Source organism: Arvicola amphibius, chromosome 7 (genome assembly GCF_903992535.2).
Source record: "Arvicola amphibius chromosome 7, mArvAmp1.2, whole genome shotgun sequence".
Classification (NCBI taxonomy): Eukaryota; Metazoa; Chordata; class Mammalia; order Rodentia; family Cricetidae; genus Arvicola; species Arvicola amphibius.
In genome coordinates, this window is record NC_052053.1 from 69,469,367 (window position 1) to 69,485,194 (window position 15,828).

General features: G+C 51.9%; 2 protein-coding genes across 2 annotated transcripts in view; one reads left to right on the plus strand and one right to left on the minus strand.

The window, feature by feature from the left end:
* Window positions 1-499: 499 nt before the first annotated feature.
* On the plus strand, window positions 500-3,380 carry Ckb (creatine kinase B). Its single transcript, XM_042055454.1, is given in 8 exon segments — window positions 500-580; window positions 840-1,047; window positions 1,237-1,401; window positions 1,404-1,601; window positions 1,735-1,906; window positions 2,472-2,595; window positions 2,732-2,921; window positions 3,001-3,380. Coding segments are annotated over 7 exon segments (1,221 nt in total). The 5' UTR covers window positions 500-580; window positions 840-854; the 3' UTR covers window positions 3,180-3,380.
* Window positions 3,381-14,677: 11,297 nt separating this feature from the next.
* Mark3 (microtubule affinity regulating kinase 3) overlaps window positions 14,678-15,828 on the minus strand; it is an 82,736-nt gene continuing 81,585 nt past the window's right edge. Inside the window, exon 13 of the mRNA XM_042055399.1 lies at window positions 14,678-15,480. Within this exon, the coding sequence (XP_041911333.1) occupies window positions 15,135-15,480 (346 nt within the window). The 3' untranslated portion in view covers window positions 14,678-15,134. The remainder of the gene's footprint in view (window positions 15,481-15,828) is intronic.

Consider the following 15,828-nt stretch of genomic DNA (forward strand, 5'->3'; position numbering starts at 1 on the left):
GCGCCTCTGATGCTGGCTGCATCAAGAACACCCAGGAGATGCCTGCGGGCACCTTGAGGAAGGTCAGTGGCTGAGCCATTTCGTACCGCCTGGATGCAGTGGATGGACACCGTACCTAATGTTAAAGACCTGGAAGCTCTCGATAGGCCCCTTGCCACCGCGGTCTGCCAGACAAGGGAGGAGGAGGGGGAAGGCAGGAACCCCAGCACCAGCTGGCTTTCCAGACTCAGTTTCCCGCAGCGAGGCAGTGTGTGAAGCAGGTCTACCAAGGATACTTAAGGCCCTGGGGTTCTGCCTTGGGGGATCCTGCGAGAACGCCGCGGGGGATAACTAAGCTACGCGGGGTCCAGGGGACCGCTGGGGTGGGCTACTAGGGGGTGTCAAGGGCTGCTGCCACGGACAAAGCAACGGCACCACCCCAAAGCGCGGGCCAATAGAATGAATGGGCTATAAATAGCCGCCAATGGGCTGCTGGCGACGCGTCCCTTAAGAGATCCGGAGCAGCGAGCGGCCGCTGTTCGTCTGTGCTGCGCCTGGAGCTGGTTAGGCACTCTGCATCCCCGCTCTGTCCGGCATCCTGGTGAGCGGGTCAAAGGGTCAGGGGTAGCCGCGCGGGGCGCCACGCGGAGGGGTGCGGGACTGGGGTGTCACGCGCAGCCGTGCTGCCGGGAGCGCGCACCGGACCCGCCCGGGACCAAGGATGCACGGGCGCCGGGTACAGACGGTGCAGACCCTGCTGACCTTGGCATCGTCCGGGGGAAACCACGGAGGTCCCGAGCGGTCTGCAGGTCCCTGGAGGATGGTGTGCAGACCTCCTCTGACCCTGCGCTTTTCTGCAGCCCGTCGCCGCCGCCATGCCCTTCTCCAACAGCCATAATACGCAGAAGCTGCGCTTCCCGGCCGAGGATGAGTTCCCTGATCTGAGCAGCCATAACAACCATATGGCCAAGGTGCTGACCCCGGAGCTGTACGCCGAGCTCCGTGCCAAGTGCACGTCAAGCGGCTTCACGTTGGACGACGCCATTCAGACAGGCGTAGACAATCCGGGTATGCACACCCCTGTAGGCGTCAGACTTCCGTCTCCCCAAGAAACCCCAGGGCAAGGGTCCCACTGCCCTTCTCTCAACCTCTGGCGGGCTGGGGTCCCCTGATCCCCTTCCCGCGCTCAGCAGCAGGGGCCTCAGCAGCTCGCTCCAGCCTAGCGGTGACGTCACTGTCGCCGCGCCCCTCCCCCAGGCCACCCGTACATCATGACGGTGGGTGCAGTGGCGGGCGACGAGGAGACTTACGTCGTGTTCAAGGACCTCTTCGACCCCATCATTGAGGACCGGCATGGCGGCTACCAGCCCAGCGATGAGCACAAGACGGACCTCAACCCTGACAATCTGCAGGTGCGAGGCTGCCGGATCAGGGCGTGATGGGGAGAGGGGCCTCGGGGCTCACTCACGCCACCACTTTGCGTCCTCAGGGCGGCGATGACCTGGACCCCAACTACGTGCTGAGCTCGCGGGTGCGCACGGGCCGCAGCATCCGCGGCTTCTGTCTCCCCCCGCACTGCAGCCGCGGGGAGCGCCGCGCCATCGAGAAGCTGGCAGTAGAAGGTAGGGGTCTGGTATCTGCCCGTAGAGCAGCTAGGACTGAGAGGGTCAAAGGTCCAGCCTCGTGCGCGGGGATACACTATTTGGGGCCGGGCACTTGCCCGCCCACCCGAGACTTGAACCCTGCACTCTGCAGCCCTATCTAGCCTGGACGGAGACCTGTCAGGCAAGTACTACGCGCTCAAGAGCATGACCGAAGCGGAGCAACAGCAGCTCATCGACGACCACTTCCTCTTCGATAAGCCTGTGTCGCCTCTGCTGCTGGCCTCCGGCATGGCCCGCGACTGGCCGGATGCTCGCGGTATATGGTACGAGCCCTCCCCCTTTCAGTCCCCCGGAGGGTGGAGCCCGGCCTGGGCTCCTGGTTCCGTGCGCAGTCACCCTGTCCCAGCCCTCCTCGCAGGTGACCTTGGTCCCGCAGGTGTGTGAGATCCTGCGCTGCGGGAGGCCGCAGTCTCTCGGGAGCCGGTGCTGCTTGTTTTCTCTCCTCCTTCTCACCCCCTTACCCCGCCGGGATTCTGCCAGGTGCCAGTGACGCAAAAGCCTCCGCACCCGTCCGTCCGGGCAGGGCTCCTACTCCTGCGTACTGTGAGGGCGGAGGCGTGTTTCCTCGGGGAGTGGGGGGGTTCTCCGCCTGCTTCAGTCCCTTGCCTGCCACAGACTACGTGATTGGTGCCCTATTCGCCCTGCCTTCCTCCAGTGTTGCTGGGATGGGAGTCTTGGCGACAACCCACACTCCTGTACCTCTCTAGAATAAGCACCGTGACTTGGGGAGCTCCTTTTGTTTGAGGGTCACCCATATGGTGTCGTTTTGGATGTGATCTAAGACCGTATTCTGGTAGGGATTTTGGCTTGACTGAACCCCTTCCCCAGGCACAATGACAATAAGACTTTCCTGGTGTGGATCAACGAGGAGGACCACCTGCGGGTCATCTCCATGCAGAAAGGGGGCAACATGAAGGAAGTGTTCACCCGATTCTGCACTGGCCTCACCCAGGTCAGGCCTGGTGCCCACACTCTAGGGACTTGGTTCCTGGGAGGGGTTGGGGCAGATCCCAGAGTCCATATCTCCCCGCGTTCCTTGGGGCTTCCAGCCAGGTTCCACCTCTGAACTCTCCCTTCCCCACCTCCAGATTGAAACCCTCTTCAAGTCCAAGAACTATGAGTTCATGTGGAACCCTCACCTGGGCTACATCCTCACGTGCCCATCGAACCTGGGCACTGGCCTGCGGGCAGGTGTGCACATCAAGCTGCCCCACCTGGGCAAGCATGAGAAGTTCTCGGAGGTGCTCAAGCGGCTGCGGCTTCAGAAGCGAGGCACAGGTGAGCGGCAGGCAGCACAGGTGAGGGGCAGAAGGTTCAGGTTTCCTCGGTCCTGCTGACCTGTCTTCCCCATCCCCAGGCGGTGTGGACACCGCTGCTGTTGGTGGAGTTTTCGATGTCTCCAACTCGGACCGCCTAGGCTTCTCGGAGGTGGAGCTGGTGCAGATGGTGGTGGACGGAGTGAAGTTACTCATTGAGATGGAGCAGCGGCTTGAGCAGGGTCAGCCTATCGATGACCTTATGCCTGCCCAGAAGTGAAGCCTGGGCCTCACCGTCACCAGCCTGCTGCTTCCTAACCTAATACCCGGGCAGTGCCTGCCATGCATCCCTGATGTTTGCCGCCTGGCGGCTGAGCCCTTAGCCTCGCTGTAGAGACTTCCGTCGTCCTGGGTAGAGTTTATTTTTTTGATGGCTAAGCTGTTGCTGACACTGAAATAAACTAGGGTTTGGCCTGCCCTATGTCTCATGAGTTGTGCCTCTCCTCTCCTAGGGACAGTGACATGGGTGAGTGGCCTGGCTGGCCATTTGGGTCAACTAGAAGATGGCATATTAGCCATAGAAGATACAGGGTGGAGAGGGAGGGAGAGAGGTGCTCTCTTAAGACTTTCAGTTCCAGCCTGAGCATCTAAGGACACAACATTTGCAGGGTGGAGCCTAGTATTTCCTCAGCTCCAGCCAGAGGAGGGAGTCAGAAACTTGACACGCTCCCAGTTCCTTTCTGCTGTCTTCCCGGCAGCCTGAAAATCCGAAGTTCCACCCCTTGCTTCCTCTCCCCTCCAGGCCCCACCCTTCTCCAGCTCCCCTACCTCCTCCATCTTCCATCCTCTTCGGGATGCTCAGAGGCCTCCTCGGTCCCTGAGCCCAGCCCTCTAGCCCCATGCAGACTGCAGCAGGGTCCTTCCAGTCCAATCCCTTTGATCTGCAGCTTGTTCTCCAGGGCCCCATGGTTGGGAGGAGACACCCATGCTCCCATTCATCTAGCTTTTGTGCCACGTCATCTAGGAGACAGTAGTCAGAGTAAACTCTGCTATGACCTATCATGGACAAGTCAAGCGGGAGGAATTCCAAAGCTCACATCAGGGGCCCTGGACAGAAGACTGGGCTGTCTAAAGAGCCATCTTCCTGGTGGCCTATCCCAGCTGGGCCTCATGAAGGGATCTGGCCCACATTTGAAAGTGAGAAAGGAAGTCAACCCAGGGGCTGGAAGTATAGTTCCCACCCACACAGTGCCTCTTCCAAGATGAGTCTTGTGCTGCCACCTACTGGTCGCTGTCACTACATGCTTGTCCACTAAAGATCACGGACATTGGAACATGGTTTACTCATCCACCTTGTTGGGTAGGCTGGGCGCAGGACAAGGCAGGTCCTCTGGGAGTGCAGAGGGTCAGGGATACTCCTCTCCTTGAATGTCCTAATTAGTTCCTAGCTAGCACTTTTGTGAAGAAGGCCGGGGGCCTAGGCTAGACCAGGATGGGGGTTGGCATCAACTCAGCTTTGATATCCTCCAGCCAGTGGCGGGCCCAGCCACACTGCAGGCTTCAGTCTGGTGACAAGAAACGGTCCTTCTACCCATCTATAAAGCAGGGAAGGATGCAGGCAGGGACGGTAGGCACAGGGGAACATGTATGGCCAAAATGCTCCATGTCTGCTGTTACAACCTCAAAAACAAAAACAGAATGGCAGGAGGCAGGAACACAGTACCGCTACAGTGTGGTCCAGCTTCCTATAACTGCCTGGAACACTGTCCTTCCTCCTTCCCTTTGAACTCGGAAGACAGACCCTGTCCCACTGGAAGTGGGCACAGTACTGAGCATCCCTCTCTCCACCCAGACCCTAAGGATCTGGAGAACAGCAGTTGGGAACCAACTCTGTCTATGCAGGCCTCACTGCACATTCAGGAAGGCTCCAGTGGGCAGAATTTAGCCTGAAAAGATTTTGAGCCTGAGGATTCTCCTGGTAGCTGGGCTTTCCTACCCGAAACTCTCCCAACCAGCAGAATTTTGGTGCTTGTGTTCCCTCTGCTCTGTGCTGCGTGTTCCACTGTAAGCAGCACTGGAGCTGGGGTTGAAGCAGGGTTTGTACGCATGCCACTCTGACGGTTCCATCTGCCTGCCTGAGCTCACCAAACAGCCCTTCTTTTCCTCTGGATTTGAGAGTCAAATGAATTCACTGAGCCTGGCTTCGCCCTGCTGGGATGAAACCTGGGGGTGAATGCAAGGAGGAAGGCACTGTGCTCCTAGGCGGCCAGGGTGGGGCACAGCTCCATGGGTCACACTAAGCGTCCCCTGCACACCTGGGAACGCCCTGATTTCTTGCCAGGATCAGCCAGAGAAGAATTTCAAGTTGGAGCCACCAGCACTGCTTGGGATTGTCCTTTGATAGGGATGAGGGGTTAGTGCCCTGTCCACTGAGACTCTTTAAGTGGGGTTCCTAACCTCCAATCACCCACGCTAATAGAACCCCTTCCCCAGCCCCCACCTTGGCGCTGAGGGAATTTGTAGACACTGACTAGGAAGACTGTGAGCCTATAGAAATAACCAGGAGACACAACTGCTTAGAGCAGGGAAGAACTGGTCAGGGCTGTTTACCTGCAAGAGCCCAGCCAACCCCACTCCTCCCACTTTGCTTGGCAAACTTCACACTCACTGGTGTATAGACAGGCTGAGGAAGCAGAGAGGCAAGCACGGGTTATAAAACAGCTCGTACTGAGATCCCACACAGATTATGTATGGAAAAACCCCCAGAACAGTCGTTGGCTGTGGGTGGTGGGGGAACAGGTGATTTCCTTCTTTATACTTCTTTTTCCAAATTTCCTTCAGTGAACATGCATTGCTTATATAAGGCAATGCTTTCGCCCTGTTGAGGGTCACACTCGGGGCTTTGCACACGCTAAAGTGCTCTACCACTGGGCGACGCCCCCAGCCCTCCCCCCACCTGATGACTTTGATGACTTTCTTGCCTCCAGCGAGCGGCAGCTGGCATTATGGATGTGCGCTACTGAGCCCTTCTTGAGGTCCTGTGTTTAGGATTAAACTGAGGGCTTTGTACTAGTTAGGGATCTGCTGACTGAGCTATTGCCCCAGTCCCACCCCAGTAAAATTGGGAGCATTTTTCTTCTTTCTTCTATTTATATTTTAAGAATTTAACGTGTCAGTTGGTGGTAGTCCGTTAAAACAGTACCAGGAAGGAATCCACTGCCACCCTATCCTGATGGGGAAACTGAGGCTCAGCAAAGTCTCATTCTAGGTCAAGTGGAGCTCAGTTAAGCCTAGTCATGGGCTTACTTCCCCTGCTTTTTAACTTTCGGGGCTTTCAGGACTTTCAGGGGTGGGTCCTGCTTCTCCCAATAGTAGCTTAGAAGGCTGCAATTGCCTGCAGGGTTCCTTACACTGCACTTCTTTCTGACCAGCCTGGTACTTAGCAAGTCTCCCAGGTGTCCAAGGCAGCTACCCATTGCACTCACAGGGTTGCAGGTTAACTCTCTCTTCCACAGTACAGCCTAAGAAGCAGGGCTTTCTTACCAGTAGGCTGGGACCCACGTCAGGGCAGGCAACTTCCTGCTTCACTTCAACACTGCTCTCTGCTTTGCTGAGGACGCAGCAAGGGTTTTGGCTGGGGCTCACGTCCTGACTCCCACACCTTGTCAGATATAGTCCCCACTTAAAGCTGAACAGTAGCTGGTGTGGTGACATGCACCTTTAGCCACGGCAGGTGGATCTGAGTTCCAGGCCAGCCAGGACTCTTAAGTACTGTTGGCTTATGGTAACCTGGTAGGAGGACAATGCTTTGGTCCTTAGCTTGGCTAGGTGCTAAGACTGACGTTCAAGCAGCCACCTTGGGGTGCAAGTATAAAGCATGCACGTGGCAGGTGGGATCCTGTTTGTACCACCTAGTCACTAGGTCCTAGCGGGAACTTGTATGGGGCCTAAACCACTCCAGGGAGACATCAACTGGGACCGCGGTCCAATGCTCTCAACAGCAGCCTCACCGCAGAGCAGGCCAGGCCTTGGGTCACTGGGGTTGGAATGTGGGAGGAATGGAGGCAGACCAGGCTCTGGGTGTCCCCAGGCCTATCTACACTTAAATGACTCACTAGGTTGGGCTGATGGTGTCAGGCTGTTCGGTGGCTTGGTGTCTACCTCACAGCAAGGCTCCATTTTGCATATTCTACTGGGCTTATACCAGCAGAGTGGTCCTGCTCCAGTGCATTCTGAAGCTGCCTCTCTGTTCCCTTTAGCTTGTGTGCTTGGCCACTTCCTTTTCCTCGTGCTGACCATGCCAAGGGTCTTCCAAAACAAATCTGTTCCATTGAAAGTGAAGTCTAGTTCTGAAAAATGCCTCTGCCTACTCAGCAGCCCTGTGCATGTGGAGAGGGCTCAGATGAACCAGATGTTCAGACAGAAGGGCAGCTCATCCCATCCAGACCTGGAGCTGTGGACTCACCTCTTCCTCCGTCCTGGAGAGAAGGGCCAAGCGCTGCTTTCCTCTGGCCTCCAGTCAAGGACGACACGGCTTTGCTTCTTCAGCAGAGTCTCCGTGTTTGCTTAAGTCCACTCTGTAATGCAACCCTGCAAAATGTGTGGTACACTTCCTGCCACCAGGACAAAAGGACATGCAGCAGGGTGACAGGGTGGGTTCTCTAGGACTCATGGGATGGGGGAGGGGTGTGGCTAGTGGGCCGGGAGTGGCAGGTACAGGCCCAGAATGCCAAGGTAGTCTGAAATGGGCCTCCTGAGGTTGGAAGGACTGCTCTGAGGCTCCTCTACCCAGGACTTCTGGGGCTGTGCCAATGAAAATAACTATCTGCTGCTTCCATGACTGCTTTGAGAATGTGTCTGCATGGCCCACGCCTGCTGGCAGCTCCCTCGAGGAGGCAAGCCAGTGCAAATCTTGCTTTAGAAGGCGTGGCAGTGGCAGTCAGGCTGCATGTCAGGCCTTTCTTCCAGATCTCTGGAGCCAGTCATCCCCTACAGTGAGGCCTGTCTTGGTCTGGGAATGGCACACATATTCCCCAAGGAGCCAGGTCACTCCGTAGTGAAGTCCTGAGGATGGAGTACCCTAAGAAGTGCATTGTCTCAGATACACCCTACTGGGGACTAGCTGGTGTCGGGAGATGAGCTGGGCTCTGTGCCGCCTTCCCACCTACTGCTCCTCCCTTTTCTGCTGCACTCACTGTGCCTGTCATCTCTGCCTTTGTCCCACTGGCGCTACCCTTTGGCCTCCTACATGAACCAGTCTGTCCCTCTCTGCCTGGACACTGAGCTTCTCAACAATAGGGGAGGCTACACCTTGTCCATTTTTGTACCTCTAGGATCAGCACAAGGTATTCCAGAGTAGCCCCTCATTATGTGACTGGCAAAGGGCCCGGAGCAGTTAACTAACAGAAGCAAAAGCTCCATTCCCCTCTCCCTCCCAATCTTCTGATTTGAACTTAATCTTCAATACTTAAGTCCTGATTACAGCAAAGTCTGGGGCAGTGGAGGAAGCAGATGTCCAGCTTCCCGAGCCCTGAACAACACTGAGGGTACAGCACTGAAGGTGTGAAAGGAGATGCCCAAGATCCCAGGATGGGAGTAAGGACAGACGGGTGTGGCTAGAGCAGGAACATGGACAAGGTCAGTCAGCAAGAGTCACAGTAGCACTCGCTTCTCGTTTTTAATTTATGTGCATTTGTGTTTTACCAGGGGTGTTGGGTCCCCTGGAACTGGAGTCACAGGCAGTTGTGAGCTGCCATGTGGGTTCGGGGAATTGAACCGGGGTCCTCTGGAAGGGCAGTCAGTGTTCTTAACCACTGAGTTATCTCTCTAGCCTCCTTTTTTCTCTTTTTAGAATATATTTTCATATGTGTCTGTGTGCCATGTGTGCAAGTGCTTGCAGAGGCCAGAAGGGGGCGTTGGACACACTGGATGGAGATGCAGCTGAGGCTGTCTGATGTGGGTGCCAGGAACTCAGCTTCCCTCAAGAAGCAGCAAATGCTCTTAACTGCTGAGCAATCTTTCCAGCCCATTTATTCCTCATTTTAGTGAGGCTCCACAGGCCCCAATTTACCAATGACCAGGAGTCACAAGATGAGTACCCAGGATTCTCGGAAAATAAGGAGCTCTGGGTTTGCAACCAATCAGCTTAACCACACTGACATAAGAAGACCCACAGCCAAGCAAAGTCAGTGCCAAGGTGGGGGGGGGGGCATTATGTGGCACGTTTTCTTGGCCACAGATTGTTGGGGTCTAGTCCACACCCCAAGGTGAGCCCTTGGGACAGATGAGGCTTTCCCATGGAGGAGGATCACGGTTTGTGATGCAAGGAAGCACTGGCTCCTCCAACTGCCCAAGGCCCAGGCTTACTACTTTTTCACAGGCTGAGATCCAAATGGTAGCTGGGAGGTGGTGACACACGCCTTTAATCTCAGTACCTGGGAGGCAGAGGCAGAGGCAGACAAACCTCTGAGTTCTAGGCCAGCCTGGTCTACAGAGCAAATTCCAGGACAGCCAGGGCTCCACAGAGAAACCCTGTCTCACCCCCGCCACACACCTAAATTAAAGAAATCCAATGGGACGAGACCCCGGAGATGGGAGATAAAAAGCAGTGCCCCAGATGTGGTCACTCACACTGTAACTCCAGTATTTAGGTAGACTGAATTAGGTTTGGGATTAGAAAAGCTACATGGTGAGTTCCATGTTGTGAGTTCCACAACATGGGCTACAAATCTGTCTCAAAATACAAACAAAAGCCGGGCAGTGGTGGCACACATCTTTAATCCTAGCACTTGGCTCTCTAAGAGTTCGAGGCCAGCCTGGTCTTCAAGAGCTAGTTTCAGGACAGGCTTCAAAGCTACAGAAGAACCCTGTCTTGAAAAACCAGCCAACCAACCACCCACCCAACCAACCAACCAAAAACAAAAGTTAAGAAACCCAGGGCTTGGCATGGTGGTACACACCTTTATCTCAGTACTTGGGAAACAGAGGCAGGAGATCTGAATTTCAGGCCAGCCAGCTAGCCAAGGCCTGCTGAGAAACCCTATCTCAAAAATCAAAGCAACAGCCAGGCAATGGTGGCGCACGCCTTTAATCCCAGCACTTGGGAGGCAGAGGCAGGTGGATTTCTGTGAGTTTGAGATCAGCCTGGTCTACAGAGCTAGTTCCAGGACAGGCTCCAAAGCCACAGAGAAACCCTGTCTCGAAAAACTAAAAAAAGAAAAAAAAAATCAAAGAACAATCATAACAAAACTCCAGAACGTAAAACAAGGTAGACAACTAAGGACCATTCTTACCTAGCTGTGAGCCGGGAATTACAGTAATGACTAGCTTGGCAAAGCACACCCATGTGTGTGATAGTGGCACACATGTTACGGGGGTAACAAACTGTTTGAAATATTTAAAATAAGCCAGGTACTGTGGTGTACACCTTCAATCCCAGAGGATGCAGAGGCAGTAAGATCTCTTTGAGTCTGAAGCAAGTCTGTTCAATATAGTAAAACTGTCTCAAAATAAAAAGCAAACAGTAACAGCAAAATAAACAAAAGATCAGGCAGTTTGGGGGAGTCAAAGCAACAATCCCATTCAACACCCTGGCTGTATTCCCAGGCCAGTCTCTGGGTCTCTACCCACTCTGTCCCACAGGAAGGGCTCTGATGGCTGGAAGTCAATAGATTAGATGCTCAGGCTGCCCGTCTGTTCTCTGGCTAGCAGGTCTAAGTCAAAAGTTATTACAAAAAAAAAAAAAAGAAAAACCCAAAAAAGAAAAAGAAAAAAAAGTTATTACTGTCTTTCTTTTTCTGTTTATTTTGTTTTGTGAGACAGGGTCGCACTGTGTAGCCCTGGTTAGCTCGGAACTCAAGAGATCTGCCTACCTCTGCCTCACATGAGCTGGGATTAAAGGCTGTGCCACCACACCACGTTGTGCCATTCTGACTTTTGGAGGAGGCAGCTGGGAGGGGTTAGAATCATTGGGCCAAGAGAGGAGTCTGGACTGAGCCTACTGCTCAGTGGTACTAGCATGTTTAAGGTCTTTGGTTCAATTCCCAGAAACACACACAAACACACAGTCTGTCTCTCAAAACAACAACAACAACAACAACAACAAAAAACCCAAACAAAACAAAAAACTGCTTACCAGGCAGTGGTGGTTCACACCTTTATTCCCAGCACTGGAGAGGCAGAGACAAGTGGGCCTGAGTTTGAGACCAGACTGGTCTACATAAGTTCCAGGACAACCAGGGCTATAAAGAGAAACCTCATCTGGGATGGGGGGAGGGGCAAAAAATACAATGTTTTTCCAGACAAGGAGGTTCACTCTAACAAGAGTTCACGATCAGCCCAAGCTATATGAGATACTCCCTGAAAAACAAAACAAAACAAAAACGAAAGGCGTCTGTGCACCAGACTGCCAGACCTATCAAGGCACACACATCAATTACTAGGTCACTCTGTCTACTCATCATTGCCCATCCATCCTCTTTGTGGCCTGGACAAGGTCTTGAAGAGCAGTACTATGAGCTATAGGACCTCTGAACTGGTGTACTTGTACTAATGCACTGACCATCTGCGACCTGAGAACAGAAATGTGCACCACCACACCTGGCTCTAATTCAGTTTCTGCAAAGGTGCTGACCCCCCAGTAAAATGCACTTTGAAATGGTTCTGCTTCAGAATGGTAGTCACTCTCCCTGAACCTTCCTACACCTGAGATCCTCTGCTACATCACAAGGGAGAACTCGGCACCCATGAACTTGTTCCCCTGCAAAGTACTTTTTAAACCCATCAGGTCCCCCACCTCCCCATGTTAAATTAACTCACACTGCCCTTGAACTCCTGACACTTGCCTTCACCTCCAAGTGTGGGGATGACCTGTTTGTGCTCCACCACAGGGAGCCTTAGATATCTGCACAGGGGACCAGCAATTCCAGGGATGAAAAGAGATCCTAGGAGCCTGGCACATTTTTCTATAGTAGGAAAGTTAGCATATTAACCCTAGCCTCAGGATTACACTGCCTGCCAGGCTCCCTAACTTGAGACACTCTCAGGAAGTAGATAAAAATAAATAGATAGATAGATAGACAGACAGAGAGACAGACAGATAATGTTTCAAACTTCTTTCAATATTAATGCTTTATTTTGGACTTTGAAGAAAGGACATGTTCCTCATTTGTAATTGGAGAGTTTCTGTGTTTTGACCTAAAATGTTGCCACTAATAAACTTTAAATCAATTTTAGTACACTTTCTAGTTAGGCAGTGGCATCACACACCTTTGATCCCAGCACTCAAGAGGCAGAGGCAGGAGGATCTCAAATTTGAGGCTAGCCAGGTCTACAGAGTAAATTGCAGGACAGCCAGGACTACACAGAGAAAACCTGTTTTGAAAAAAACAAAACAGTAAGCCTTCTAAATACAACCAGTTCAGGAATATAGCAACTGTTGATACTTCTCTTGGAGACAGTTATTCATTTGATCCATAACGTTAAAATGCATCCAGATCGCAGCAAAACAAAACCCAGCAGAGTGTCTGCATTCACACAGGAAGAGACTGTGCTCATCAGGGCTCATGGTAGACTCCTAGCACCCCACTGCCTGTGAGAATGTAGTGATGGAAAAGCAGTTAGCATGAGCTTTTTCCTTTCCTTTGGCTTTGGCTGGCTTGCCATGTAGTCCAGGCTGGCCTCAATTTGTAGAAATCTACCCACTCTGCTCCCAAGTGCTGAGATTAAAGTTGTGCACCACCATGTCCAGCATGAGCCCTGCCTGTTTGACGGACTTCTGCATGGGTATTGTGTGAGAGTCATCTCATGATTGGATTTCTAGGGCAGGATTCTTTGAGATGGGGGTCTCACTAGGGAGTCAAGGACCTCACTACAGAGATCAGCCTATTTTGGTCTTCCAAGTACTTTGATGGAAGGCATGTCACCATACCCAGCTTAGGGCAAGATTAAGGGAGTAAAAGCTGGTCATGACCCTTAAAGAACAGTTCAGAGGTTCTACCTTGATGAGGAAAGTGCTAATTAGCAAAGATACAGTGGCCAAGAGCACCCAAGGGCACAGTCTGCATGTGTAACTCTAGAGAAGCCCATGTGTACAACACCCATTCTTGTCTTGGTAGGCCCTGCGATCCTTTAGAACGTAAAGGGATATAAACACAGCCGGCAGCAGGGCAGGAGGCTGGACAGTCTCCTGACTTAACAAGGCAGAGCTACAGCAGTACTTCTCTCTAAGAGATGTATGACTTCAGGGTCACAGGGCAAGCAGTTGCCTGGAGTCTTATTAGTAGACCTGTTGCTAGGGTCCTTCCTCCTACTGTACTGCTGCTTGCCTGGCCACTTGTCCTGTGACTCTCTCCTCGCCCTTGTTTAGTCACGTGCTTCCTTCCACCGTGCTCTCCTGGGTTTTCCCTGCGTTCCAGTCACAGCGGTCTCACCGCACAGACTGCACTCATCCCATCTGTCTTTTCCTTACCTCACTCAGAGTGTTCCCAGAGTCCAGCTAGAGCCTGCAGCAGACCCGCCCCCAGCTGGCCATGCTGTCTAAAGGCCTCTGCTGGGCTTTCTTGTTTTCTAGTGCTCTCTCCTTACGATGAATTCCAAAACAGCTGCTAGAGACGGCTAACAACCAGAAGCGCAGCTGGAAAACGCCTGCACCTTGTAGGGGAAAGCAGTTGCCACGAGGCCTATTGAGTTGTCCTAATCACAGCTCCGCTCTTTTGCAGGCCTCGGGAATCCGGTGTCCTCTGGTGGTCCCAAGATGCTCTGCAATGTAGTTTACACTACTTTTCACTATATCCCATTCCAAGTCTTCACTTCTTTTTAAAGGATAGTTACAAGTCAGTGTGTGTGTGTGTGTGTGTGTGTGTGTGTTAACATGCACATGAGTGCAAGTGTCCATGAAGGCTAGAAGTGCTGGATTTATTAACACTCACCTACCAGATATGAATGCTGGAAATTAACCCCTGGCCCTCATCAAATGTAGTATGTGCTCCTAACTGCTCAGCATCCTTTCCAGCATCTTGTTCCCACTTCTTGTTTACTGAATGACTGCTGGAATGGAAGCTTCAAGGAGATAGGTATCTGAGTCTTTACTCAACCATGCTGTCTTGAGAGTGACTTGACCACAGCAGACAAGACAACAAACAGCTGTGAGTTAAGCAGGAGTCCAGATTTCCTGACCCAGGTAACAACAACCAATCAATAAACAGCTAACTAACAACTCTCAATCAATATACCAATATCCCTGTAGCATTAGAATGTTACACTAAGTGTCAAGTCCATTACCCCTCTATATACCCATGTGGGCTCTGGAACAAGCTGCAGATCTGATTCATGTGTGAATCACAGGGAAGGGAAGGAATATCAGGACTGCATGGAAAAACCCACTCAATGATGTCAGGATCTGGTTCCTCAAGGGAATGCATGGTCCCCAAGGACTAAGCAGCGACTACCTCTCCTGGGGACTAGGAGGGCTGGAAGTACTGATCTAAAATGCTGGGATCTATGCAGAGCACTCAATACTCCGTGCTTCACAATGTCCTTCGCCTCTACTCAGCCCAACGGTGGAGGCAAGCAGCATGCTTCAGGACTGCCTTAGACTGAGGCTTCATACACCATTAGGAGACAGTGCAAGATTTTACTGAGAAAAAGTGAATTTTTAATTATCTTGTGAATCTAATTAGAAAAACACACACAAGCAATGTTCACAACTATAAATTTAAACCTTTTGCACTAAAAAAAAAAAAAACCCCAAAACACAAAACAAACACAAAACCACAGGCATGAACTGTAAACCTGTATTAATTATCAACTAGTCTTAAGGTTAATTCTTAGCAGTAATTCAGTATTTTCCTTCTTGGCAATTGTAATGTAGCACCAAATGATCTCCCACAGAGGCACTAGTAATGCTGGCTGCCAGTGTAAGGAGCTGTCTCCAGTACAGTGCTTCCTCCCCACACACACCATCCACTCACACCACACATGGGAGTCATGTGCAGACAGTGTCCACTCTGACTCCCAGGGCAATGCAAACAAGACAGAGGCACGGGGTCACAGACTTTAATGTAGTGCATTCGTAGAAAAGGCCAGCCTTCACTCCCAGGCGTGCTCTCGTCCTCAGACTTTAATGTCATGATTTAGAAGATGCAGACGTTATTGCCTAAATATTACTCTATACATTTCCATCAGTGTTCTGGAAAACACCTTAAATTGCTACTTAATTTACACCATAATTACTGGGTTACAGCTTTAGCTCATTGGCAATTTTGGAAGCAATATTTTTGAAAGCTATGGATGTCCCTGATATCCGTTTAAACCGGACCCCATTCAGAGACAGTCTTGGCAGCTTACAGACTTCCATTTCCCACTGCACCAGGTTCTCTGCGTGCCCGTCGCCATGGACACAGAAGAGCAGGAAGCGTTCCCTCTGCTCATAGTCGCAGTTATTGGCATCCAGCACTTTGCGGATCTCCCGCATCATATCACTGGGATCCATGGAACTAGTGGTTTTCATACTCCAGGTGAAGCGCAGGGAGCGAGGTTTTGCCTCTTTGTTTTCATCCTTTTGTTCCGAAGACACATTGCGACTGAAATGTACAGGGGCATGGTGATTTTTAATTGCACTGAAAACAGAACCTTTTCCACCTCACTCACTTGATTATCAATAACTTTAGCAAAAATGACAACTGACCCCATGCACCTCACATTTACCAAGAGGCATATACGTATATCTCCAATCTCTAAACATAAATAACGCACACAAAAATCTACCTGGCTGGGAAATGTCCAGGAGGCAGCTGTGCTCCGGTGAGTACTGACCAGCAACCCCCTGCCCTTTCACCTCCAGCTTCTCTGTTACTATAGTTATGCTTGACACATGTACCACACAGACCAGAGCTCAAAGGCTGACTCAGCATTCCCAGCTTAGTACTACT